Here is a 26,985-nt window from a genome sequence, read left to right as displayed (position 1 = left end):
CCGTAAATGAAACAGCAGAAGGTAAAGAAGGTGAAAAGCTGTTTTGCTGGCCATTAGTATTGGGTGACATGTTTGTATTGATCTGTATTTCATGGCCATCTTTAGCCCTTTCATTATTTTGTTTCAAATTGGCAAAAGAGAAATCCCTCAAATTTGTACTGTAATCGTTCTTGTAAATATTTTTCCTATTAGAGTTGGACCTTGATTGATCGTTGTGGCCATCAGTTCTTTCAAAATTTGATTCATCGTGAACACTTTTTCTCCTCTCCTTGTTAGTCAAAATTGAAACCGGCACTTGTGTGGTAGGCAAAGATGAAACTAAATTAACACCCTGCTTGCCGTTCATATTTTGGTCTGAATTCACTTTTTCATCCGTCATCACACTCCAACTACTCTTTCCTGGTTCTCGGGAGTTTTATTTTAAATATGCTAACCAAGTGCCACTATATGTTCTTTCTCTTTTTTCTGGTTTTTGCTCTCTCATCTACGAAAGTTCGGTGCGAAATTTTACGTGATTTATTCTGTTACAGAAAAGTTCATATGTATAAACGATATAAGCGTATGGACCTAGTCTGTATTTATTCAGTACATAGTGCATAACGAAAACTTTTACATTATAATTATCCAAAAGTGTCAAACGTGCTGTCCAATTCCTTGTCGTTATCATTGTTAGCGTCTTGTGAAACGGTCACTTGCACAAAGAACATCTTGGCTTCATCATTTCCTCTATTGGCAATCGCATACTCATTGAATGCTGGTATTTGGAAAGTAGAACCTTTAACACTTAAGAACTTGTTTTTACAGACAGTTACTTCAACTATCCCCTGTATCACGTGGAACGTAATATAAGTCCTAAATGAGTTGCTTAATTTCTTTTGTCCAGAAATAGCTGGTAACTTTAATATGCCACTAGCAAAATATTCTTTATGTTTGTCAAACATTATCTCAAGAGCAAAATTCTCGTCCTTCGTATCTTTTATTTGTTCAGTTTGTGATAAATTCGGCGCAAAGGCGATGATTTCATCCTTAGTCTCCTCTTTAGTGTCACTAATTTTCACATTAGCCTCTAGTATCCCATGTTTCAACCATTCTCCATTTTCTATGCCTCCAGATTCTATCCTTTCTATAATTTCCTCGTTGGGATCTTCTGGAATCAGATTTTCCTTTGTATTTGAATCCTTTTTTGGTCTACCTCTTGGTCTCCCTGTAGGCACATAATTGTACGGTCTGGTTGGTGTAGGTTTTTTTTTCTGTTTCTTTCTTCTTTGCGCTGCCAATATCTCCTCTTCATCTTCAGATTCATCATATGTGACAATTTTGTCTATATCAAGGACGGGTTTGTTGGACTTCCTCTTATATACTATTTTTTCGTTCCTCCAATATTGCAAAGGTGCCACCTTGACTCTAGTAGATTTTCGCAGTCCATTTCTGTCGATTATTGAATCTGTTCTAACCACGTCATTCGCTTGTCGTCTTATATAATCATCTTCATTGTCGTTTGCGCCCACTTGAGCCTCCTCTTCTACTTCTTGGTAAGTGTCATCTCCATCCACATCACTGGGTGATTCCGAGCCAGAATTCAAAGACGAGTCACTTTCAATGTAATCGCCATCCTCTTCACTTTCAGGTATAAACCCGTCATCTTCTAACTCGTCTTCTAATACTGCATTATCAGATGTGTTTAAAGAAGTGTTTCCTCTATCCTCATCGTCCTCATCGGCAATTAGATCAGGGACATCTGAATAGATATTTCTATTAGTGATTCTATCAGGTGTTAGTCTCACGGAGGGACTCTCTGAAGTGTCAAGGCTATACTTAGTGGAATACTTCCTTTTAAAAGTGGGCTTACTCAATTTCTTTGTAGTTGGTGTAGCAAAATCATTGCTTCTGTTGCCATTTTCTTCTTGTTCTGGTTCCTCCTCAATAGGCTCGAAATCATTGGCTGGGCTCTGAAAGTTTGATTGATGGCTCAACAAAGATGAGCGCCTCGAACCATCGTTATTTCTAGATGGACTTTGAACAATTTCATTTTCTTGAGATTTATATGACTGTAGAAATGGCGGTAATACATTGTTAGTGTTACCGTTTAATGTTGAAGGTAAAAATAATGATGATTTTCTCCTGCTTTTCCTTCTCATACTGATAAGACTGGTCTCATCATCTTTGAAAAAATCATCAATATTTTCCATACTGTACTCATCTTTAGGTATATCTTGTTTAACATCGATACCAGTCTTACGGGACTTTAGCCCCAATTTCATATAATCCATGGGTCAAGTGCTTTCTTGGGGAAATGTATAACTTATTTGTTTAAAGTATGTATTATTTTAACAATTCATCTATTTACATTACCATTGCGTACGCGTTATATTATTTTTCTCGAAATTAAGAAAAACCGAATCTAGTGATCGCCAAAGTTGTTAAAGATGCTTAGTGTTTATAAAGTTTTACAGAAGAACCGAACAGGTATGTTTTACTTCTTCTTCTTACCCTCGATTCTGAAGAAAGAAGATTCTTCCCAAAATATGTAATGATTTTTTTCCAGGAAACTTTTAACCTGTAGTCGAACCTTTGAGATCCCGCCCACGCTGTGGATACCCCTACCAGTAACGACGATTAACGGGCTTACAAATTGCACTTTCGACCCATATGAGTTAATATTGTGAGAGTTCAACTCTCGTTCTGCTACCTCCTTAGACCACCATTTATTTAATGCAAGCTTCAGTATTGAAACCGCTTCGTTGGGAAGAAAACCATGGAAATCCAACCTATATGTTTGAAACAGGCCATTTATGACAGACACAGCTCCCTCGTGGGTTTCTTTATCATGAAGAGGCAATTTATAAGTACTGCCTACTTCATTCCTGTGGGGAATCTGCGGTGTTGAGAGTTTGTTTGAATGCTGCTTACAATTATCTTTGGATGTCAAAGTGAAACCTTCGTCAAAATTCCAAGTCTTGGTAATATTCTTGTCATCTTCGACCAATAAGGACGATATGTTTAACACTTTTACCACATCACCATCATAAAATTGTAAGCATTTTTGCAAAAAATCATGGTTTATGGCTTTGAGATCGTGATTACCTGCAACCAATTCATTTAATTCGACCATCTGTGGGCTATTCAAGGAGTGCTTATAACTCCTTGGCCTTTTGAGGCTCTCTTGAGCAACATTTGTGGATTCTTTATCCATTTTCAAAGCATGAGCAAGCCCCATTGATGATTGAACTCGACCACCTCTCACGGTAGTATTAGGGTTCCGTTTTACCTTGACAGCATTCACATTCTCTTTGAAATCACTTTTGTCATAATAATCCAATACAATTTTGATGATAGCCCTTACGGGATCAAAACCATTTTCGACAAAATATTCCTGTGCAATATTTTTGGGAGAATCGGTAAACTTTATGATACTCTCTATGTGATCGTTTGTTGACTTCCAGTTATTTTTCTTTCCGTTCTGTTGTACGTTGTTAGGGAAAGTTGCTTGGTTGTCTTTAAGTTTTTGCAGGGTTTCATAATTGAGAAGGTCGGAAATAGTCGATTCTACGGACTTCTTATTAGTTACAAACTGATCTTTTATAACTTCGCAATCGAGCTGAGAAAACATGTCATACAGTTGATGTAATTCATCATCATCGGCAGACTTTTCATCATTTTCCTTTAACAGCAAGCCGATCGTTAATTCCAAATCATTATTGTTTTCAAGTAAGTGTACTTGTAATTCAGATTTGGAAATAGCTGGAAACATATCCATCAAGATTGACAATTTAGAATCAAAATCATCGTTGTTATCCATACTTATTGCATGATCTTATATGCACGACAAATGAGATGACATAAATGCTTTATATTGATATACTGGAGGCGAATATCGCTATGAAATTTGAAATTTTTCGTATTTTTTTTTGAACAGTAAATTTCCTTAGCGATAGAGACAGTTTCCAAATCATAAAAAGGAAGATATTCTGATATATATTTCAATATGTGTGTCTATTCATTTATAAGCCATATGTATTTCTCTATGGTTCCAAATGTTTCCCGGTGGCATTGTTTCTGAGTGCCCAACGATGTTTGGAATGCTATATGTTTGTTGTGTGACGTTTAGAATAGTCTTTCGGAGTCTCAGTATTGTACATTCAGGTTCGAGCACAACGATGTTCTTGCCGTCTTTATACCGATTGATTAAAATATTTCAAATTTTTGAATGCGCACCCTAATATCCTGAAGAAATATCCGTTACTGCACGTTTCAATACATCTTTAGTTGTGCAAGAAACCTTATATGAACGGAAAACGGAGTATGCTGGTGAATCTCAACCTGCAGATTGCTCGAAAACAACCTTCTCATTTGATCAGGGATTTGTTGGATTTTTCATTTTGTGAACGCAGAGGACCAGATTGTAGGATACCAGGCGATTTATCACCAAACACCCCCTTCTTCTGTAATTGTCCTATTCGATGACACCTCAGTTTTTCACTAAAGAAGCCACTTTGGAACACTGCAGAAGGAATTTCTATACTTATATTATACCCAAATTGGTACCCGTTCTCCCCAGTTATAAGTATCGTTGATCTAGGGGGGGGCAGCGCATACATTTCAAGTCATCTTCGAAAAATCAGACTTACCATAGGACCACCATACTTTTATTTTACTCATCATCTTGATTCTTCTATTATAGACGGAGATCCGTATAAACTCTTGCAATTGAGTTGAAAATTTACGAACTACTTTCTTGTGATCAATAAGCTATGAATGTGCAAAGGCGTTTACAAGAGAAAGAGATCGCTATTGTGCATATGGAGATTTACTGGTATGCAATCTATCATGTGTTATCATATTTTTTACATAATAGGCACTTCTGCAACTCCCCCTCTTGTTATGCCCCTATTTACTCCTTTTTAAATTCTTCGGATTGTTATTTAGATCGTGATTCTCTCTACATCAAATATTTCCTTCAACTTGTGTAACGGGGAAATATATCTGAAAAGCAATACACTTGCGCACTGTTGAAACTTAAAGGAAGAATGACAACTAGTATACTCGACACTTATCCTCAAATATGCTCCCCCAACGCTTTGCCAGGCACTCCTGGCAATTTGACTAAGGAGCAAGAGGAAGCGCTTTTGCAATTCAGGTCAATCCTGTTAGAGAGGAATTACAAAGAGAGATTAGATGATTCTACACTATTGCGATTTCTAAGAGCAAGAAAATTTGATATCAATGCTAGCGTTGAGATGTTTGTAGAAACTGAACGATGGAGGGAAGAATACGGTGCCAACACTATTATCGAGGATTATGAAAACAACAAGGAAGCTGAAGACAAAGAAAGAATCAAGTTGGCCAAAATTTACCCTCAGTACTATCATCATGTTGATAAGGATGGGAGACCATTATACTTCGAAGAACTGGGGGGAATCAATTTAAAGAAAATGTACAAGATTACCACCGAAAAACAGATGCTAAGAAACTTAGTAAAGGAGTACGAATTATTTTCCAGATATCGGGTCCCAGCGTGTTCGAGAAGGGCTGGCTACCTTATTGAAACTTCGTGCACTGTGCTAGATCTGAAGGGTATCTCACTATCTAATGCGTACCATGTGCTTTCCTATATTAAAGACGTCGCTGATATCAGCCAAAACTATTATCCTGAGAGAATGGGTAAATTCTATATTATACACAGTCCATTTGGTTTTTCGACAATGTTCAAGATGGTCAAACCCTTCTTGGACCCAGTAACCGTGTCAAAAATATTTATTCTTGGCTCTTCTTACAAAAAGGAATTGTTAAAACAAATTCCTATTGAGAACTTGCCTGTTAAATATGGTGGTACATCCGTCTTGCACAACCCTAATGATAGGTTCTGCTATTCCGATATTGGTCCCTGGAGAGATCCTAGATACATCGGACCAGAAGGTGAAATTCCTAACATCTTTGGTAAATTTACTGTTACCAGTTGATTATGATACTGGCCTTCCTTGCAGGTCTCCGTGAAAATACCATGCATACTTCATAATATGTATATCCTTCTGTATCTAATAATAATTAATGACTTTCTTTCGTGATCGCGTCCTGTTCGATAAAAAAAAGGTATTGAAACAAACGCCATTTATGGAAACGGAAAGTGGAAACGACAATAAGATAGCAGGAATAACTATCTAGCCGGACTGAGAACTTTATTCATACTTACGTGGTGGTGTTTCACATCTTTGCTTGTGCAATATTATGAGCTCTAATAATGAACCGGCCCCAAGTCGAAAATCATATTTCAAATTGAACGAATTTTTGTCCAACGTTAAACATTACAAGAACACTTTTAAAGGCGAGATTCAGTGGTGTAATAACCTTTCATTAAACGATTGGAAGACACACTATCTTCAGATTACCAATACGGGCGCGCTAACACATTCAATCGACGAGTTGACAGCAGATTCCACTAATATTCAGCCAATTATCAAGCATTTACAGCAATGTGAAATTGAGATTATTAGGGATACACAATCCACTTTCAAAGATATTAATGCAAATTGTAACTTTATAACTCAAGTGAATACCTTAGGTAAGGATAATAAAGTCTACCTCCGAGTTAAAAGTTGGAACGATTTCAAGAAATTATTAACGTGTTTGATCTGGTGGAGCTCAATGAAGACAAACGGTATATTTAATAAGTTCCAAGTATCGCCACCTCGTGAATTCAAAAAGAAAAAAATGGGAAAACCAGAAAGTTTGCTGGTTTACAAATTAAATGTCTTTGGGCCCATTGTTAAAAACATCGCTCTTCCGCCGGCAACAAATACCTTAGGCAACCATGACTTAATTAATAATGATAATAACGGAGTGGGCTGGTTTTCTGCTATGGGAGTTCTTAAATCAGACGGCACGTTAGATCTCCTTTTACAAAGTGATGGCTCTCTGATTTACTCGTTAAACATTAATCAGCTTTTAAAATCAGAGATAAGAATCCTAGATTCTTCTGTTTTACAAAATGAAAATTGTTTGTTTTTAGGTGAATTGCCATTGCTAAGAAACCAGTTGGACCTCGAAAAATTTCGTATAGAAAATATTAGCAGTTCTAACAATAACTCTATTGATATTCCTCAAGAAATTATTATAGAATTTCCCTTAAGAATAGACTTGGAGGATTGTTTTGTAGCGTTACAGTCATACGCCAGGTCAGAATATTTATCTGTTATTGGTTCAGATAAATCAAACGATATGAAGATATCGAATAGCTTTAAGATTTCTATTTTGGAAGCTAACTTTCAGTCAATCAATTTGAATGACAAGAATAATACGCCATGGTCAATATTCACAGACATAACAGCTTGGGGTCATACGTGGGCTAGGACATCGATGGTTCCGAATTCCCCAAATCCATTTTGGAGAGAAGAGTTTAAATTTAATGAACTTTTAAGACTTACTGATTCCTATCTGGAAATCAAGCAGTTATTTCAGGATCCTAATAATAAAAAACGGTTACGATTGATTGGTAAAATAAAAATTACCCAAGAGATAATAAACGATACGAAATATAATAAGGAAACTAGACTGCCCGTCATGGACATTGACAACCAAAATTTTCAAATTGGAACGATTTGTATTAAAATTTCTTCAAATTTGAACTTCATTTTGCCGTCAACTAACTTCATTAAATTGGAAAAACTTTTGATTAACGCAAACTTGTCCATGGTTTCAAATCTAATATACAAATCTTCTTCATCAATGGAAAATGATAATAAATTGACGCAAACATCAATAATCTTTCTTGATATATTTCAATCTTTGTCAAGAATAGAAGAATGGCTCCATGTACTTATAGATAAAGAATTGGCTAAAATAGACGGAACAGTTTCAAGGATAAATCAGAAAAATCTAGACTCGAGACATATTTTCAACAGTTTATTCCGTGGTAACTCCATCTTAACAAAATCAATTGAACAATATTTCTTTAGAGTGGGTAGTGAGTATTTGAATAAGGCACTTAGTGGAATACTAAAGGAGATCATTGAGTCAAACAAATCATGTGAATTGGATCCTACCAGAATAAAAGAAAAAGATGAAGCAAAGAAGGGGAAAATAATAGGCGATAATTACAAAAGGTTGTATTCTTGGGTTACAAAAATTTGGAAAAGACTTTATGTAACGAGTAATGACCTACCGATTGAAATAAGAAATGTTTTGAAAATTTTTAGGCAGAAACTAGAGATAATTTGTATCGATGACACTCTGCAAATAATTTTGAATGGTATATCAGGGTTGTTGTTTTTGAGGTTTTTCTGTCCGGTTATATTAAACCCTAAACTGTTCAAATATGTTTCTCAAAATTTGAACGAAACATCAAGAAGAAATCTTACCCTAATAAGTAAAGTATTACTTAATTTGTCCACTTTGACACAGTTTGCAAACAAGGAGCCCTGGTTGATGAAGATGAATAACTTTATCGATAAAAGACATAATGAGTTACTAGACTACATTGATAAAATGACGCAAAAGAAACTAGATTTCAACTCAAAGATATTGAACTTAAGTTCTACTATTTCGAGACCCAAATTGGCCATTGATCAGGTTACGTTGAATGATTTGCCGCAGATTCCTTATCTAATTGATAAGAATTTGAGAGAGACTGAGTTTGTTAACCTGATTGTTAATTTCAGTCAGGAAAATATGATCAGGATGGAAAAATATAATCATACAGATAGTGACGGGAAGAGAGATTTAAAGGAGGAGGAAGGTCTGTTAAACGGTAGCAGCATAAATTTGTCGATGGATAAAAAAGATTTAGATTCACCAGTTGAGGTTAAGCCAGAAATTGGAGAGTTAGAATTTGAGAAAATAACTGAAAATAACACAGAGGTTTTCGGAGACGATTTAATGAATTTGCTGAAAAGCGATGATGTAGGTCCCAAAAACAAAGGCCTGGATAGTGGCACTAACTCTAGCGTCATATTCAATTCTATAATCCCGAAAACAGAAGAGGAAAACTACATGATGAAAGAATTGGAGCAAGAGTCATGTTTACTTTATAATAGGATTGATCATGTTAGAAAACGGTTATCAGATTACGAATGTGCTTCTAGTACTTTGTTTGAAGACAAAAAATACTCCATTTCACTCTCGCATAAAATTTTTTATGAAGAAGTAAAGGAGGGAAAAAAAATTGTCCTTAAACTGTTAAGTAAGCCAGCAAGTGAATACTCCTCCGCAAGATTGCAGAAGTTCTTCACGAAAGGTGTCCCTAGTAAATCTAATAACAGCATTGGAGATAGTCACAGTAGATTTTTGAGTATTGATGTACATGATGAAAGTCCCAAGAGTAAGAACAGAACATCGTTACATGGGGCGCCATCCGACAATGGAGCCAAGGACGATCATTTGATACTTCCAACCTCGCAAGGTAAAGGTAGTTTGGGTAATAGATTTTCTCCGACGAAGTTATCTAGGATAATGAGGAAACCTCCTAACGCAGATGTACCTAAAGAACAAAGTTCCCGTAAGTTGACAAGATGGTTTAAGAAGAAGAAAGAAACAGAGGGAACTTGACCGAAAATGTTTAATTCTCATTCTCACTTTTAAAAGTTTTTTTTTTACTTTCTTTATTTACTATTTGTTACAATATATAGCGGGTTGTATTATCAATGAGAAAAAGTAATTAATAATTTTTTTCAGAAAGATTTCTTAAAATATTATAAAAAAATGCTTCTAGAGTGGGATGATAGACAGTGGAAAGTATACGGGAATTTGGAAACCAAATAGAAGATACAAATAGGTATATATTATACTTAGTAAAGACGAACAGATGGGAAACTAGAATATGGTAATAAATAACAAAATTGAACATCATACGGTTATTCCAAGGTGGAGAGAATATTAGCCTGCAAATGAACTTGCCAATGACATCTCAATAAAAGATTTTTTCCTTCCAGCGCCAAAGCCTGGTTTCGAAAATTGCTGCTGTTGTAATGACTGCCTTGGTTGGTGGTATTGATTCGTATTTGTACCCAAAGGAAAATTCAGCGATGAAGAATTATTCGAATGTGGTAATGATGAGTTTGTGACCCCCGCATCATTTGGACAACAGGATGAAGCTTTGCGATGCCTATTATTTAGAGAACTTCCAATGCTATCTTCTGGGTCAGCAGTCAAAGTGTCCAACTCGGGTGAAACGTATTTTTCTAAACCATACAAATGTGTAGGTATTGCAATGGCAGAAGACCTCGATCTTGACCTAGGTAAGGAAAACGACCTTGTATTGGAGTGTTGAAGTGAGTTGCTAGAGAATTCCGAATGTGGCGTTTCGCTTTTAAGCAATACGCTATTTTTCTTTTTCGTACACGCACCACTAAACAACTCTGGTATAGACTGTCTGGAAGAGCTTGAGCTCCTCCCGTTTACTAAAAGGCCATTTACATTGGTACTGCATTTTTTTAGTGGATTTCTCATTGTAGTCTTGTTTGACGAAGATGAAGTGAAGTAGGACGTCGTTTTGGCCTTCCTCAAGCTGGGCATGCCTCCATATTTAGAGTCGGTAGGGTCATGGATAGAAGAAGCTATAGAATTTGTATCAGAATTTGCCTCAGATACCGAGCCGTTTCTCGATGGAGCTAATTCTGACCTCGCTGGGAGTGCTTCATCTATTTTACACAGTGGATTCAACGTCGGTTGGCATTTACCACTACAGGGGGATGAATCAGACTGAAAATTAAAGTTACTGAGCTTTGCTCTCAGTTCTTCATCTGCATCCTCTGTGTCACAGGCCTCACAACATGGGTCCTGAACAGCTCTTTCGAAAAAGTTCAAACAGTCTATATCATCCATCGAACCCTGAGAACAGTAGTCATTCATATCTCCTGCGGAAAGTGGTTTGTCTCTTGGCTTTTCCATCCTCATGTTGGGCAAAAGTAATAATTCTCTTTACTTAGCACAAGCACTCTTGTTCTTTTACTCGAGTTCAGAACCCATTAATCCATGAACAAAAAGAACAACAAAAATAATAATTGGATAAGAAAGCTTATAAGGGTAGAATGGAGAAAAAAAAAAGCTCTATTTAGCGCCATTCACACCAGTAATCCATTTTCATCATTGGAAAAAATAGTCAAAAGTTCCCCCAGATGGCTACCAAAAGTTTGGCAATCGCCATGATTTTCGCTCAGAAAACGCCGCACGGATAATGTGATTTCCCATTCCGGGGAAAGGGGAGCCGCTTTTCACTTTTTTCAAGTTCGACAAGGCAATCGGTCGATTACAGCTTCGATTACGGCTTCGATTAACTTTTAATTTACTAATTTACTAATGCACTGATTTACTTTTGCAAATAATATTTACTAGTGGCATTCTTGATGAGATATAAATGTATATATGTGTATCTGTCTACTGTGTAGGTGATTGAGTCCGCCATGAGCTATGGTTTGGCTTTGGCCGTAGTATGTTGGTCCAGCCATTGTTTCATATCATTGAACACCGTGCTGAAAACTTCATCTGTCTCTAGCGAGAAGATCGAGTGTCTTGCACCCGGGTACAACTTAACTTCTTTGTCAACAGAAGGACAGTCCTGGATGAACTTTTCAGAGCCCTTAGGATCGTTAATTGTGTCGTCTTGCCCATGCATAATAATGACAGGTTTATTTTTAGCGAAGTTCTTCTGAATGTAATTATTTTCATTCTTGTAGAGCCTGGCACCACGTTGCATAAAATCGTGTATCTGCCTAAACGACCCATACAATGGAACAGACATAGGATCGCTTCCCAGGAAAGCACGATACTCCTTATCGGATGTAACTCCTTTCAGATCTAGACCAGTATCGATCCTTACCCTTGGCAAAAACTTTGCCAATAGTGGAGCAATTATTTGAGTTGGTTTATTATACATAGTATGCGGATGTAAAATTATTAATGGGCCTGATCCGATATATCCACTTATTTCGTTTTTGTGCTTACCTTGGCATGCATAATTTAGGCAGATACCACCACCCATCGAATGTCCCCACATAAACAACGGAATACCTTTAGCCTTACATTCACTTAAGTTCTTCTCCACAAAATGTTCCAGATCGTTAAACACATGGTACTCATCAGTTACGCCTTTCGATTTTCCTGGTGATGTAACACCGGCGCCCCTTTGATCAAATGTGAATGACTCGTAACCATTGAGGGATAAGTGGTCCATAAGGCGGAATTGAATTTTCGTATACTCGCCAAACCCATGGATCAGTAAAACTCTACCTTTGACCACATTGGTGCCATTTTGGACGGGCCATAACATATACCCGAATTTAGCACCATCAAAGTTCTCATATTGGAGATCGGGCACTGTCGTTTGCACTTTGTATGGATACGGAGCCATTGCTTTTCTATTCGTCCTCTGTTGTGTGGTTTTGGCTTGCTTTGGTCAACAATGGCTTTGCCCGATATGTATTCATTTATAAGAAAATTCAATAAAAAAAACGGGAAGACATTTCAAAGTCCGAAGGGGCTTTCGCACCTCGTAAGTAGCGATGGAGGTTGTGGCATGGAAGCAGCACCGCATCACAAGACACCGTATCACCAACTGTATGTTTCTTACGTTTCTAGGTCACTTTAGAGACTTTCCACGTTTTACAACTATCCCTAACGGATTTGTGCGCGGAGAGCTTTTCTTTTGAATTTTTCCCTTGTTGGATGTAGGATTAAACAATGGAGCCCTCTTCTCATCATTGTTTTTGTCAGATTTACTGGAACGCCGCCTGTGGTTATCGAATGCCTGCTCCGCGATGTTGTCCAGATCATCAGCCGTTACTGCTTTTTCCTGCTGTAAATGATTGCTGCGGCTTATCATTTCTGCCCTCTGGCTCATTTCAAGATTTTTCTTCCTCAAATTCTCAAGTTCTTCGTCATCCTCTTGCTCTTGTTGAATTTTGGCCAGTCTTTTTTCTAGCAGATCCATTTTGTCACCCACTTGGTCCTTTATGCCCATCGTCCCGTTCTGCTCTATTTCTTTCTCTCTCACCAAGCGTTGCAGTGTCTCGTCTATACTTTCGGCAGCTGCTTTAGGGTTCCGACCATCATTCGGCTTCTGTGGGACATAGTTTCTTACGCCTCCCACTTCCATTACATAATCTGAATTACCAGGGTCTGTTCTAAATGCAATGGAATTGGCACAACGCGGACATGAAATGGTTAGCCTATATATCTTAATGGAGTCCAAGTACTTCTCCTTCAGCAGTTCCTTCTTACCATTGAATTTTCTGCTTTTGGGAATGTATTCGTTACATTGTAGACATCTCATACTAAATGGGGTCATTAACCTAATCGACGCATGGCTCTTATTCATGGTCTTTAGTTTCCTGGCCATCTTCCTAGACAACTTTTCAGCTTCCAACGGATTGTAATCCGGCGGATAGTACTTGTTTATAGCTTTTCTTTCAGACATTCTTATATTCTCTTATTAGCCTTGGAAACTGTTAGTTTAATTTGATTTATCAACTCGTTTTATTGAGGTCGCCGTAGTTTTCTTCACTTTCTTCTTGAGTATGTACAATAATCTACTACTCTATACGGATCAGTAGTCACTTGAACGGATTTAAAACAGGCTATTCTTATATGCTACTTGGTATATCCATCTTTTTTTAATGCAAAAAAGAGACTGAAGGCCATTTACTTATCTTTCTACAGGTTTAAATTTTTCATGCGAATCGGAGAATGCGAGAGACGCATACAAAAAAGGAACGTAGTGAGGACGAGGTTAGAGAATAAATTATGGGCCCTTCCATATTACATTACGTTATATGTAAATGATCATTATCTAGAAAGCTATATTGAGGGGAAATAAAACATGCAGGTTTTGTTCTCGTACTCATAACAAGAAAGCGGCTGCGGCTGCTAAAGCACCAGCACCCATTCCGACAGTAGCCTTGGCACCCCCGTTTTCTGTTTGTTCATAAACAGTGTTTGGAGCTTGAATTTGTCCATCAGTAATTTGAGAGATAACAGAAGCAGCTGCGGAGCTAGCAGAGGAAACTGCTGCAGCACTGGAAGTTTTAGCAGACTCTGTAGAAGATGATGCAGAAGCAGATGAAGAGGAAGAAGAATTAGAGTCACTTGGACTAAAATCTGCTACAACAGATCCAGTCTTGCCGGTTGGTCTAATAGCAATACCGGTAGCATCGTCTGATTGCTTAGAAGAGAAAATGTAAGACGAATTGTCCTTGATAGCGTAGAACCCAGATGAGCTCTTATAGTTTAGATGGCCGTCCTTAATGGAGAAACCGGTGGCAGCATCGCTCTCAGAACCTTCTTTGAAGGAACCGTCCTCGTTGACGACAGCATACTTGTCATCGTTAAATTTCAGCTTACCATCATCGGTGATAGTAGCCTCAAATGAGCCACTGCTGCTTCCAAGTTTCAAAGTGCCGTTATCACTGTAGACACCCAAATATTGTAAATCTGAACCAGAACGGATACTCACCAGGCCGAATTCTTCGGAGTCTGCAATGACCATCTTAGCCAAGGTGAATAAAGCGACAGACAAAGTAGTAGAGAATTTCATTATCGTTTTATGAGACTTTATTAGTACTTATTAGTTTGGTACGGGATATTTTTGCTCCAAACAAAGACAAATAAAAGGAAAGATGGTAAGAAATACTCTTCAAGATCGTCCTTTAAATAACTGAAATATTTTGTTTGTTTTTCTGCACCACAAATTACCAAGGCATAAAGGGTGTAATAGGACATACATTGGGCGAGAACCCGCAGGACTTATTGTTGCTTGTCATATTTTGTTTTGTTTTGTGGCACCTTCGAGATGGCTTTCTGGAGCAAGTTACCGTTATGGGACAAACCCACATGCACAGACGGGAACGGGCCCGCGCTCTAATCGGGCCGAAGGGCCCTTTTCGTTCAGGGAGCTGTGGTTAATACTATATTTAGCTATGACGTATGGCGCGGCATCAACAATAACGCGAGGAACCACTTTTTTTACCTCTCTATTTTCGCGGGAGAGCTTTGTTTATCATAAAATCCTTATGCGTTGAAAAGTTGAACGCATGATTCTTTCGCCATCAAGAGGGGTATCTGTTTCTATTTCGTGTCTTTGATACGTTACTTTCTAGATGTCCGATCTTTCTTCTCGTCTTTACTTCGAGTAACGGTTCGGTACACATACATTCTTAGTTTGAAACATGTTCACTTTATTGTTGCATGCTTGTGGGTCCCAAGGTCATGTATGGGTGAAATATGAGATGTGGTTGTTGCATCCCTAAGTACCTATTTGATTAATAGAATCCTTCGCTACTTGTTGGTGAAGTATTAGAAAGAAAATAACGCTAACTGTAGAAGAGTGTAGATGAATCTTATCAAGAAAAATTGAACATGCGTAAAGGATAGGCGCGCTTTTGAAGTCGCAACAACGCCTATAAACAAGACACTGATGGCACTATGCGGAAATGTGTCACGCTATGAAAATTTCATGGCGCATTGGAAGTGACTTTAGCGCGCGCCGACTTGATTTTTCTTGTAAGTGGAAATGCATTCAAGGGTAGTGGTGAAGACAAAAGGTCATTAATTTGCCTCTTTTGGTCAAAGGGCTCTAAATTATTGTTTCTTGTCTGATGTCTCTGAATATAAGAAGTATTGTATAAATTTGAGACAAGGTGTACGAAAGTAGTAAAGGAAAAATATCCCGTCGTAGCGCAACATTATCTTTTCCGCTTTCCGTTGTACAGGTAATAGATGACGAATGTGGTAAGATTACAAAGGGAAGAACGCCCAGCGTTTTCCTTTCTATCTTCACGTCTTGGCTTTTTTCGCAGCTAAGGGTAGCATTCTTGATGCACGCTGATTTGAAAATTTTTTACATTAGGGGCGCAGGAAACATTGTGCATGGCCAAGATTCAAGTGAGTTGGAAGGAAAGAAAAATTGGGTTTTTCATTCATGCTCACTCTGAGTACAGAGATTCGACCTGTCTAAAGGGAAATCACAGGAACATTGTTAAAGTAGAAAGTGTTTTTTATTTTAAGGTATCTACCTATTCAAATATCAAAAACAATTATTTAAATTATGTGTAAAAAATATATTTTAACGAAAAGAAAGGAATCAACACTTACCTAGTATAACCGAAAATTGTGAATAATTAGAAAAAAAAAGCCATATATATTATAAAAAATCAGAAGATTTCTTATAACAACATAGCAGCAGCAGCTAGAGCACCGGCACCCATACCGACAGCGGCCTTAGCAGCACCGTTTTCAGTTTGTTGAGAAATGGTTTCGGTACTGGATGGAGAAACGGTTTCGACGGTGGAAGATGGGGTGGCAGTGGTAGTGGCTTCAGTAGTAGCAGTGGTGGTAGCTTGAATTTGACCGTCAGTGATTTGAGAAATGGCGGCAGCGGATTCAGCAGCAACAAAGTTGGCCAAAGCGACGAAAGCAACGGAAACGACAGTAGAGAATTGCATTTTTTTTTTTCTTGTTGGTATGTAGCGAATGTGATGAAGTTATTTATTCTTGATTATTATTAACAAGAAAAGAATAAGAATAGAAAAGGGGAGGACAAGAAAGAGAGAATTGAAAATAATGACACAAGAAGCCTGATTTATATATGATTATTATCTCTTATTTTCCAACTTTTTCGTTGTTTTTTTTTAGAAAGTCATATTTCTGTGTTTGGCCTTTGTCTACGGTTCCCCAAATGCAGTTAAGGAATGGCAATAATACGGAAAGGGAAATGCAAGAAAGAGGAAAAAGGACGGTTCCAGATTCTCTAATGATAAGCGCGAAATTTCCGCAACACTTAGCGTAGTGGGATGTTCCTATTTACGTTTACCATTCTTGAGAATGGAATATCCATTATATGGCCCGTTCCGGCCGTGGTACTGGGTGTTGCCGACCCAAAACGCGCATATTCCACGCCTTTTGGACCTTGGCCGGGCCCCGCGGAGTGCCTGTGGAGTTGCCCTTCGGAGCTAAGGCAGTTCAGTTCGTGTTGTTTACCTCTGCCGAAACTGAGGCCAGTCAGACCTATTTTCGTTTCTCTTTGGCGTGTTGTGGCGGCGATCGCTGCATTGTTTCAAGTGTCCTGGAGACGTAAAACAGGCGTAGGACAAAGCCGTCCTCAGCATAGGTCGTCGCTGCGTAGCATATCGGTCGCGCTCAGAACGCGGTATTTGCATACGGAATTATGGCAGGAACATACTTCATCACATACTTGGCGTCCCTCATCTGCATCCGTAGAGGCAATGTAGTCTATGTCGTAGTCATGGGATATTAGCTGCAGATTGCCATAAAGGGGCCGTCAAAGAAAGGATGAGCAGCATAGTACTTGTAACATTATTGAAAAGTCTAGGGGATGATATACGTTATCCTTCTCCAGCGACACTCAAAGAAAATGTATGCCCTCTTGCGGTGACTGCACAAAACAAGAAAAAAAGGGGAAGGTAGCAATTCAGTTCACAGTAACCTGTCTATAGAATGAAATGCATATCACTCGTCTTTCTACTTCCATGTCTACTGTATTTTGTAATCGCAAGGTTACTTGCTGTTATAGTCAGTAAGTGGCAAACCAAGCACGAGCGGAATCTCTGATGCTGCCGTCTTGATAGTAGGTTGACCGTTAAGAATAGGAAACGATAAATTGTATTGCAAAGTCTCTACGGCTCACTGTTTCTCCCTCTTGCTTTTTAGATCAAAAATTTAGCTATTCACTTTTACTAGGTTTGTTCAGAGTTTTTGAGGTCATCTGACTTTGAATAAAAACAACCGTCAGCTAACAAAACGATAAAAGATGATCAACGCCAAGAAAAGAAACTTCTAAATACTTATATGTACACATGTAACCATTGATTCCAGCTGCATGCATGGAATAGTTGATGAATTTACACAGGCGGCACGACTTTACTCAATACGTTTTTCACTACGAGAGATTCTAAAAAAAGTGGATTTTCGAACTCGTTAACCTCCTCGTATTTAATCTTCGCAAGTTTCTCTAGCATTTCGTCTACTAAGCTGGGATCACTACCATACAATAACGAACTATCCATGGAGGAGCGCTGCACCAATTCTAAGTGCATGGGGAAGTACCACTTGGACGCTTCTTTGACATGTGAAGGTGACACAAACATCTTGCCGCTATGTAAGCCAATTAATCTAGACAATAATACTACGTCGTCTAATGAATTTGTGTATACTCCACCGGCTTTGGCGTTATACGTCAACCTATGTGTTCGTAAATGCACCATAATATCCAGAATATACCGTTTTACAGTGGACCCGACGAATATATCGTTCAGATTTGCCTCTTCATTCAATATGACCGACTTCTTGCCCTCAGGCTCTTGCTCCTCCTCCCTCGCTATCCCAGCGCCACTGTCGGCCCTTGTGTGAATGCTGGACTCAGTCGAACTTTCAAAATCTAAATATGGCGGTGCACATGCAAACCAGAATTTGTGTTTGAGCCAGGCACCTATATGTAGAGATGTGGGCAGAAAGATGCGTGTTTTTGGAGCTGCTTTGCTTGCGTCATCCTCGTCATTGGCGGCACTTGAAGGCGGCACAGGGTTATTCCAATGAACAACTCCTATAAAGATACGTCTTGGCTGTGCCTTCTCGCTTGTCATTTTGGAATCTCTCATAATTTTTACTAATTTCGCTTGGTCTGGCTGCGAAAGCGAATTTATGTCTGGAATGATAACAATTTCAAAATCCTGAACATGCGTAGTTGCCAATGAGTCTATGCTTACAGTAGTTGAGCTCATGACCGTGACCTTTATTCCCCCATCCGGATAAGCGTCATTAATTGCCCTTTTCAGTTGTATATTGCAAGAACTTGGCATAGAAGAAGCTAACTTTTCCTTTGGTACGCCATCTCTGTACATGCATAAAAAGCTCTTTTTAGCAGTAACAGAGAACTTTAAACATGTCTGGAAATCCGGCAGATTATGATCGCCCATTCCTAATTTTGCCGCATCCAACTAATAATGCTGCAACTTCGATCTCGCAGTTGTTGCTACACGATGGACATAATCGTTGTTGTTGTAAGGTAATACATTACCAAGTCTTCTAGGCTCAAAGGTTTGTCATTATGTACGTAAGAATGAAATTTTTTTTTTATAGGTAAATGAGCTCATCGCAAACAAAAAAAAGAGTAAAGAAAACACAGTGCTAAGCAATTACAATAGGAGTAAGTTGCATATCGTCGAATAATACAAGTGCGTTCTTTATAGTTCGTAACATCCAAAAGGCAAACTAGAAATATGGCTAAACTTGTGCATGATGTCCAGAAAAAGCAGCATAGAGAGCGCTCTCAACTAACTAGCCGTACCAGATATGGGTTTTTAGAGAAGCACAAGGATTATGTGAAACGTGCTCAAGATTTCCACAGGAAACAGTCCACTTTGAAGGTTCTCAGAGAAAAAGCAAAAGAGAGAAACCCAGATGAATACTACCATGCTATGCATTCAAGGAAAACAGATACTAAAGGGCTGCTCATCAGCTCACGTCACGGTAACGAAGAAGATGAGTCTCTTTCCATGGATCAAGTCAAATTACTCAAAACGCAAGATAGTAATTATGTGAGGACGTTGAGGCAAATAGAGTTGAAAAAACTGGAGAAAGGATCGAAACAGTTAATGTTCAAAAGCAGTGGGAATCATACAATATTTGTCGACTCTCGAGAGAAGATGGAGGACTTCGCCCCGGAAAAGTTTTTCAATACCACCTCTGAAATGGTGAATAGGTCTGAAAATAGACTAACTAAGGACCAATTAACCCAAGAAATTTTAAACAATAAGAACGCTTCATCGATAATGCCCAAGGAATCATTAGACAAGAAGAAATTAAAAAAGTTCAAGCAAGTCAAGCAGCATTTACAGAGGGAAACTCAATTGAAACAGGTCCAACAGAGAATGGATGCTCAAAGAGAACTGTTGAAAAAAGGTTCCAAGAAAAAAATCGTAGATCCCTCAGGAAATACTTCGTTTAAATGGAAGAAGCAACGGAAACGTTAAAGTTGTATCATCTATATAATATAAATAAAATAGACAAACGTCCCATAATCCTTCTTTATCATGTTTTATAGTCTTATGTTTATATAGTATTCACTTTTCTTTAGAGCTTTTTGCGCCATGAAAAAGAAAAGGATTTTGAGACGCCGGAAAAATAAAGAACCCCTCCCCGAATGGGAGTATTTAAGACAAGGTTTATCAAGAGCTCCCTTTTTCAGCAATACTGTAGACCAATAATGGAGAACAAACTAATACACAATGAGCAAGTACTTGAATTCATTTATTGACCATGTTTCAGATTGGTCTTCTCGTGCCTTTGGGGCCAATTCATCAAGCGCCAGCCAGGGTGCGTCAAACAAGGAATTGGAACAAGTTTTTGAACAAATTAATGCTATAGTGGAAAACCACAATGACAACTTAGCTACTACCTTTGATAAGATATCATATCGTGTTGCTCACAAGATTATACACTTGGTTGAAAGCCATTCTTTAGTATTCAATTATGCTACTTTAGTTCTCATTGCAAGTGCTTTGGTCGCTATTGGGTCATTTACGTCTATTTCTTCTATTCCATTTACAGCTCTACCTCCTACTAGGGAACACCCATTGTTTGATCCAACAGATTTTGATGTGGATCACGATTGCCATGTTATTTATAGCGAGGATGACGAAGAGAAGAAGAAAAAGAAGAAAAGCAAGAGGTTTTTTGATATGATGGATGAAAAACATGCAATTATACTACCCTTAACTAGCGGTTGTACTCTACTGGCTCTTTATTTTGTGATCAAGAAACTACATCTAAACTGGCTAAAATATGTGGCAAAGATTTTAAATTTTAATATAACACTGTTAAATATACCTGCTGCCACATTTGTCTACTCATACTTTCTTAACTCACTCTTCAGAAACCTATCCCATTTTGCTTCATGGAATCCCTTGGTTGTTTTGCCAAGGTACCGTGTGACAATAGCTGATGATAACGAAGACTTGAATAAAATAGGTGGGTTTGTTACCAATTTGAATTACGAAGATGTGTTAACCAACTCAGTCGTCCACAAGAAGACATTAGATGAGATTGAAAAAGATCACTGGATGAAACACTTTTATAGAAGAGAGCTACTTGAACCCAAGGATATCAAATCGAAGAGGCAGATTAGTAACATGTATTTGAATAACGTATTAATTGTTTCGTTTGTTCTCTCCGTCATTTCTACCGCTTATTTCTATTTATCGCCTAATGATTGGTTAATATCTGATGCAGTCAGTATGAATATGGCTATTTGGTCAATCGCTCAACTAAAATTGAAAAATTTGAAATCAGGGGCCCTAATTCTAATTGCTTTGTTTTTTTACGACATCTACTTTGTTTTTGGTACCGATGTAATGGTTACGGTAGCCACTAACCTTCATATCCCCGTGAAACTTAGCTTACCAGTAAAGTTTAACACCGCTCAAAACAATTTCAACTTTTCGATCCTTGGTCTGGGTGATATTGCCTTGCCTGGTATGTTCATTGCCATGTGCTACAAGTATGACATTTGGAAATGGCACCTTGATCACGATGACACTGAATTTCACTTTTTGAACTGGTCATACGTTGGCAAATACTTCATCACTGCTATGGTTAGTTACATTGTTTCTTTAATATCTGCGATGGTCTCCTCATCCATCTTCAATACTGCTCAACCGGCTTTATTGTACATCGTTCCTTCCTTATTGATTAGTACTACTTTAGTGGCCTGCTGGAATAAAGATTTCAAGCAATTCTGGAACTTTCAATATGATACGATTGAGGTGGATAAAAGTTTAAAAAAAGCCATAGAAAACAAGGAGGACTCTATAACTTATTCGACTTTTATCCTATCAGAATACTATGATGACGCTGACAAGTACGCCTTGCTTGTTGATGATGTAACCGAAAATTTTAATGACGATGAAGAGTTCGTGCAAGAGGAAGATTTCAATGACAGTTCTGAGGAAGAGCTTTCTGAAGAAGAGCTTTCTGAGGAAGATCCCTTGGATGACGAATCTTCTTGAGCTTCAAAAAGAAACAACTACTCTCTTTACCCATTCAGGGTTGTATTTATCTTCCAATCTAGGACAATGTTTGTAAAAACCTCTTTCTTTTTCTTCATATCTCTTCATTTGTATTAATGTTCTTTTAGCTTTTTCACGCCCGCCCATTCAGTTCTGGTACAATAAATTTCTCAAATTATTGTTGTATAATTATCTAACATCTATATAGAATTTATGAACGTCCGGCATTAAGAATTACTCTCTCTACATCATTATTAAACTTTTCAAAGGCTTTGCTGGAAGTAGGGTTTGAGTGTTTGCTTCTTTTTTTCACAGTGATTACCGTCGACGCATTAGGTGAGCTGCTAATCTTAATTTTGAATTTGAAGTTACCTTTTACAAATTTGCAATCGTATTCCACCACCTTCCTCCCAAACTTATGATCCAGGTTCTTTAATTGATAGTCAATGCTATTCTTGTTGAATTCATTTAATGTTAGCATATGCGCGTCATCGAATGATATATTCGTTACATGATTCTTAGATGCTTTAGTAGCATTATTATGAGAAGAAAAATTTTGGAATAGTTTAACAAACCAATTCTTTTTATCATTGGCAGGCGCTTCTTCAACTTCAAATTTTTTTGCACTTTTCACAGTATTTACCGGGGTTTTTGTATGCGCGGGTGGGCCTGATTTCATAGCGATATCCTTCGTGGCTTTAATCTGCGACAAGGCTTTTGGTACTTTAAGATTGATATTTTCTGTAATATCTGCATTATCCTTTTTTTGAACCACCGGTAACACAAGTTGGGAAGGCTCCTCGGCTATACTACTACCCAACCTTGTTTGCTCTTCTTTTCTTTTTCCCCCTCCTACTTTTTTAGATTCTTCTTCCTCTTCATCAAAAAGCATTGTCACTCTTTGTTTTGGATTAGCGCTTTCCTCAGATTGTCTTCGATTTGGATAGATCATGCTTGATTCAAGCATATCAGCTTGGGAAGTATGTTCATCTTGATCTTCCTCCAAATCTTTGAACATTGACTGCAAACTTTGGGAAATACCTAGTGCATTGCTATCACGACTACCACGTGCGGAAGAAAACCTCTTTTGCACATATGGATTTGGAGGTTTTTCTGGTGACAATCTGAGTTTCGAAAGTATTTCTTCAGTAGTTTCTCTGGGAATACCGGAATTATTATTATTCCAATAAAGACTTACTCTAACATTTGTTGCAGGAGTAAGAACATTTGTAGTCGCCAAAGTATCAATGGACACTGCTTTTCTATGCACGCTTGCTTGTGAATCGCTCTCCGAAGATGTGTTTAATGACCCCTCATCGGAGGGCGCATCTTCAAAAATGTTAATGGCTTTTTCATCATATGTGTTTGGTACAGTATAATCTGGAATATGATTAGTTTCGCTATTATCCACGCCTTTTTCCTTCGTAACGTAGTCTGCCTGTTTGATTCCTTTGCCCTTTGAAAAAGAAGAAACTTTGGGTGATGCGCTAGGCTTATTATTGCCCATGTCATTGTTCATTAGTTGAATTGCCTGAGCAGTAAAAGTGTTTGTTGGTATCTCCATCGCAAACGTCATATCCGAGATTCCATCCAGATCATTGCTCAAATAGGAGCCAGGTGAGCCCTGGTTACGTTTAACGGATAAATTAGCGTTCAAATTAGACCGTGGGGTTAAAGATATTTTTGCAGATTGTTTTCGCAAAGGGTGTGACATGGCTACACTTCTAGATTGATTATGCGGTACACTTAGATGCCTATCATCACCATCATCAGCGAGTATTTGGCTAAGATTTTTGAATGTCATAGATGTGTTCAAAAAGCTAGAAGGTAAAGACAACAGTGGTTTTTGAATCGTACTGGATTCTGCTAAAACACTGGGATCTCTTGAAGATGTCGCTACTGTTGTGAAATGTCCGTATGAACTTTCAATCGAATCATCCGAGGTTTTGACAGGTTTTTCATCTTCTGCATCTCCACTCATAAACAAGGAACCCCTCTCATGGGTCCAGTGAGAGGGTGATTCTTTTTTAAGCTTCAATCCCTGCAATAGCGATTCTACTTTTGAATTAACCGGCTGGGAGACGTTACGGCGAGGATCTAGAGATAGGGATGCTTTGCCTTGATCATTAGGCAAAGAATGTACACGAAGTTCTTGGGGCTGAGCAGGTCTAAGTGGTGGCGAGCGGTCATTTTTTTTGAGGGGCTGTTCTTTGTGGATCTTCTTTTCCATCCTCATGCCTTGATTTTTGAAAAACTGTTTATTAGTTTTATTAAACGAATTTGTGATATCAGAAAGGGCCGCCCTTTTTGGCTTTTGTTCTTCCAAATAACTCGAAGTCAAAGTATTTTCTTCCTGGAAGATAGAAAATGAAGAGATTCCTGACATCTCCTCTGATGGTTTATACGACATATTGAATGATTTTTTTTCAGTCTTGGTTGGATACTCCGGGCCTTCATTTTCCTTATCCATAGATGACCCAGAGATTGTAACGGTATCTGTCGCGGTTTTTATATCGTTACGCCTCTGTCTTGGCGTATCACTGTCTCTTTCGTTGTCCTCTTCCTCTTCTAGAATTTTATCTAAAGCGTTTCCAAATAAGATTTGGTCACATAATATCTCAAAGTCAGAGTCTGATTCCAACGAGTGAGGTTCTGATTTATCCAGATTTTCAGACCCCGGTATCTTACTGGGGAGAGGATCGTCGAAGACTAATAAATCATTCAAGTTTAGGGAACGTTTTGAAATTGACTGTAATGAGTATAACGATCTCTTCGAAGCTGAATTTTGTAACGTTCTTCTAACAGTAGCAGTTGGGGCTATGTTCATCCTTGAAAGCGATTTATGTATTGATTTATTAGATGGAGAGACGTGGATTGCCTTTCCTGACAACGAATACCTTGAAGGCGATTTCGGCAGTTGAGGCGGAGGCATCTCGTTATTATGCACAGTTTCTCTAGAAGTCGAAGCGGACAATGATAATCTGGAATTTGATAAACGTAGGGATCTTTTCGAACGTGATGAAATAGAAGAATATGAGTTACGGAAAACCCTTGATGACGAAGCATTGAATATGGGAATAGCAGGTGGTAATGTTACAGATTCAGCTTCGGGCTTATTATTTCTTGGTTGACTGAGCGTATTGATACTAAACTGTGATTTTTGTGTCAACACAGGGGCGTTAACTTTTGGATTAATGCTTGTAATGGTGTTGTTTCGACTTAATTCTGAAGCACGTCCGGAATGAATTTCTGGAGAGTGTAAAGTTTTCACATCATTGTCGCTCCTTACGTTTATGATATTGGAAATTTCGGATGTATACTCTGTTTTTGGTTCATTTATGATACTTTCCTTTACCGATTTTTTATTCTCGCTTAACGAGGACAATGATATTGAGTGACGCTGTTTATACTGCAATAACAATGAGTAGAATAGTTTTTCTTCCGACATTGGCTTTTGAAGCAACTTAGCAGTGATTAGTTCACGAGAAACTCCATGCCACAAAATCTGCAAACTCCTTAAAATCGATTCATCAATTTCGCTTTTTGAATGTAAAGTTACAACAGAGGGCGAGACATTATTTAACAAATGTAAGTCTGAGTTGGATTTACCTCTCGCCATGTTATCCTTCCTCATTTTTCTGAGCATTTTATTAACCGGGAGATCATCATATTTCTTGATCAGAGGGTGTTTCAATATCTCTTGGGTAGTAATTCTTTTTTTTGGGTCAATTACCAGTATTTTTGATATCAAATCACGAGCCTCAGGAGATAAATTCGAGGGCATTTGATATTTTCCAGACTGAACTTTCAACAGCAACTTCTTGATATTATCATCATTGAACGGTAAATGACCGGTCAGTAGTGCAAATAGAACGATACCGCAGGACCAGACATCGCTCGGACCACCATGATATGGTCTTCCCATAACGATTTCAGGAGAAGCATAGTGTGGAGAACCACATGAAGTTTTCAAAAGTTTGTTAGGAAGCTCTAAAGCTGCCATACCGAAATCAGCAATTTTGATTCTCCTATTCTTTTTATCTAACAATAAATTTTCAGGCTTCAGGTCACGATGGCATATGTTGAAAGAATGACAATAAGAAACACCCTCCACTATCTGCTTGAAATAATGGATAGCCTCTCTTTCAGGTAGCTTCCCCTTCGAGACCAAATAATCGAACAATTCACCACCATCGACATATTCTAACACTAAGTACAACTCTGATTTGTTCTCCCAAACTTCAAACAACGCCATTACGTTTGTGTGAGAAATTAATTTCATAATCACTATCTCTCTCTCTATACCATATGGATTAGTCTGAGAACGATTACTATGTTCCCTGGATGCTATTGAGGGAGAGGATACATTGGAAGTCACCATGGAAGAAGAGTAAGAATTAGGAACGGTCCCGTTATTAGAACAATGAACGAGGGCTTTCCTCTTGGGCACAATCTTAATGGCAGCTAATTGCCCTGTTTCCATATTTTTAGCCAAACGAACTCTACCGGAAGATCCCTTCCCTAATGTTTTGCCAAGTTTCCAAGGACCTACCGTGTCTCTGGATTTTCTCTTTGATGATTTTGTAGCAACACTTACTGTAGATTCGGGCTGGGACAATCTTTTAGTGGCATCGTTCACAGATTGCACCACACGCTCCAAATGCGCCGACGCTCTTTTTGGATTCGAATTCACTTTGGCCATAGCCCTTTTAGCTGCCTTCTTCGCCAACGAGGACGGGCGGCCTTTAGGTACCTGGCTAGATTTTGAAACATGGCCAGTCATATTGTGTGGCAAGAATAAAAAATATTAATAACAAATAATAAAGGAATGAATAATAGTTGGTTGTTGATTTATTTATTAGTATTTTTCGTCCAGCAAATTGACGTTGTTCTTCTTACCTTGACTTTCTCGTAATTTGTTGTTTTTCGTTTTTCGCGATTGTTAGCAAGTTTGATGGATATCCAGCCTGTTCGATGA

At 38.2% G+C, this 26,985-nt stretch overlaps 14 protein-coding genes across 14 annotated transcripts in view; 4 read left to right on the top strand and 10 right to left on the bottom strand.

The window, feature by feature from the left end:
* CAB3 (phosphopantothenoylcysteine decarboxylase complex subunit CAB3) overlaps nt 1-379 on the bottom strand; it is a gene marked incomplete at both ends in the record, with an annotated part of 1,881 nt that extends 1,502 nt beyond the window's left edge. Inside the window, one exon of the mRNA XM_033911648.1 lies at nt 1-379. This exon is cut by the window's left edge and continues 1,502 nt beyond it. Within this exon, the coding sequence (XP_033767539.1) occupies nt 1-379 (379 nt within the window).
* Nucleotides 380-620: 241 nt separating this feature from the next.
* On the bottom strand, nt 621-2,270 carry MIF2 (Mif2p; the record flags this gene model as incomplete). Its single annotated transcript, XM_033911647.1, has 1 exon — nt 621-2,270. The coding sequence occupies one exon, from the start codon at nt 2,268-2,270 to the stop codon at nt 621-623; it is 1,650 nt and encodes a 549-aa protein (XP_033767538.1).
* Nucleotides 2,271-2,473: 203 nt separating this feature from the next.
* Nucleotides 2,474-3,799, bottom strand: CUE2 (Cue2p; the record flags this gene model as incomplete). Its single annotated transcript, XM_033911646.1, has 1 exon — nt 2,474-3,799. The coding sequence occupies one exon, from the start codon at nt 3,797-3,799 to the stop codon at nt 2,474-2,476; it is 1,326 nt and encodes a 441-aa protein (XP_033767537.1).
* A 1,228-nt stretch (nt 3,800-5,027) lies between these two features.
* On the top strand, nt 5,028-5,960 carry SPAR_K01210 (phosphatidylinositol/phosphatidylcholine-binding protein; the record flags this gene model as incomplete). Its single annotated transcript, XM_033911645.1, has 1 exon — nt 5,028-5,960. The coding sequence occupies one exon, from the start codon at nt 5,028-5,030 to the stop codon at nt 5,958-5,960; it is 933 nt and encodes a 310-aa protein (XP_033767536.1).
* A 265-nt stretch (nt 5,961-6,225) lies between these two features.
* On the top strand, nt 6,226-9,540 carry BUD2 (GTPase-activating protein BUD2; the record flags this gene model as incomplete). Its single annotated transcript, XM_033911644.1, has 1 exon — nt 6,226-9,540. The coding sequence occupies one exon, from the start codon at nt 6,226-6,228 to the stop codon at nt 9,538-9,540; it is 3,315 nt and encodes a 1,104-aa protein (XP_033767535.1).
* A 327-nt stretch (nt 9,541-9,867) lies between these two features.
* On the bottom strand, nt 9,868-10,887 carry MBR1 (Mbr1p; the record flags this gene model as incomplete). Its single annotated transcript, XM_033911643.1, has 1 exon — nt 9,868-10,887. The coding sequence occupies one exon, from the start codon at nt 10,885-10,887 to the stop codon at nt 9,868-9,870; it is 1,020 nt and encodes a 339-aa protein (XP_033767534.1).
* Nucleotides 10,888-11,398: 511 nt separating this feature from the next.
* On the bottom strand, nt 11,399-12,340 carry YJU3 (acylglycerol lipase; the record flags this gene model as incomplete). Its single annotated transcript, XM_033911642.1, has 1 exon — nt 11,399-12,340. The coding sequence occupies one exon, from the start codon at nt 12,338-12,340 to the stop codon at nt 11,399-11,401; it is 942 nt and encodes a 313-aa protein (XP_033767533.1).
* A 228-nt stretch (nt 12,341-12,568) lies between these two features.
* Nucleotides 12,569-13,405, bottom strand: YJU2 (mRNA splicing protein YJU2; the record flags this gene model as incomplete). The annotated part of the gene is made up of 1 exon (XM_033911641.1): nt 12,569-13,405. The coding sequence occupies one exon, from the start codon at nt 13,403-13,405 to the stop codon at nt 12,569-12,571; it is 837 nt and encodes a 278-aa protein (XP_033767532.1).
* Nucleotides 13,406-13,828: 423 nt separating this feature from the next.
* On the bottom strand, nt 13,829-14,521 carry CWP1 (Cwp1p; the record flags this gene model as incomplete). The annotated part of the gene is made up of 1 exon (XM_033911640.1): nt 13,829-14,521. One exon carries the CDS (start codon nt 14,519-14,521, stop codon nt 13,829-13,831), a length of 693 nt encoding a protein of 230 aa, XP_033767531.1.
* A 1,627-nt stretch (nt 14,522-16,148) lies between these two features.
* CWP2 (Cwp2p) lies at nt 16,149-16,427 on the bottom strand (the record flags this gene model as incomplete). Its single annotated transcript, XM_033911639.1, has 1 exon — nt 16,149-16,427. The coding sequence occupies one exon, from the start codon at nt 16,425-16,427 to the stop codon at nt 16,149-16,151; it is 279 nt and encodes a 92-aa protein (XP_033767530.1).
* Nucleotides 16,428-17,843: 1,416 nt separating this feature from the next.
* On the bottom strand, nt 17,844-18,917 carry MTC2 (Mtc2p; the record flags this gene model as incomplete). Its single annotated transcript, XM_033911638.1, has 1 exon — nt 17,844-18,917. The coding sequence occupies one exon, from the start codon at nt 18,915-18,917 to the stop codon at nt 17,844-17,846; it is 1,074 nt and encodes a 357-aa protein (XP_033767529.1).
* Nucleotides 18,918-19,220: 303 nt separating this feature from the next.
* On the top strand, nt 19,221-19,973 carry UTP11 (rRNA-processing protein UTP11; the record flags this gene model as incomplete). The annotated part of the gene is made up of 1 exon (XM_033911637.1): nt 19,221-19,973. The coding sequence occupies one exon, from the start codon at nt 19,221-19,223 to the stop codon at nt 19,971-19,973; it is 753 nt and encodes a 250-aa protein (XP_033767528.1).
* A 255-nt stretch (nt 19,974-20,228) lies between these two features.
* Nucleotides 20,229-22,007, top strand: YPF1 (aspartic endopeptidase; the record flags this gene model as incomplete). Its single annotated transcript, XM_033911636.1, has 1 exon — nt 20,229-22,007. One exon carries the CDS (start codon nt 20,229-20,231, stop codon nt 22,005-22,007), a length of 1,779 nt encoding a protein of 592 aa, XP_033767527.1.
* A 211-nt stretch (nt 22,008-22,218) lies between these two features.
* Nucleotides 22,219-26,790, bottom strand: HSL1 (protein kinase HSL1; the record flags this gene model as incomplete). Its single annotated transcript, XM_033911635.1, has 1 exon — nt 22,219-26,790. One exon carries the CDS (start codon nt 26,788-26,790, stop codon nt 22,219-22,221), a length of 4,572 nt encoding a protein of 1,523 aa, XP_033767526.1.
* Nucleotides 26,791-26,985: the final 195 nt, after the last annotated feature.

Source organism: Saccharomyces paradoxus, chromosome XI (assembly GCF_002079055.1).
Source record: "Saccharomyces paradoxus chromosome XI, complete sequence".
Classification (NCBI taxonomy): domain Eukaryota; kingdom Fungi; phylum Ascomycota; class Saccharomycetes; order Saccharomycetales; family Saccharomycetaceae; genus Saccharomyces; species Saccharomyces paradoxus.
The sequence above is the reverse complement of the archived record's forward strand: the minus strand, read 5'-3'. Positions and strand labels throughout refer to the sequence as shown.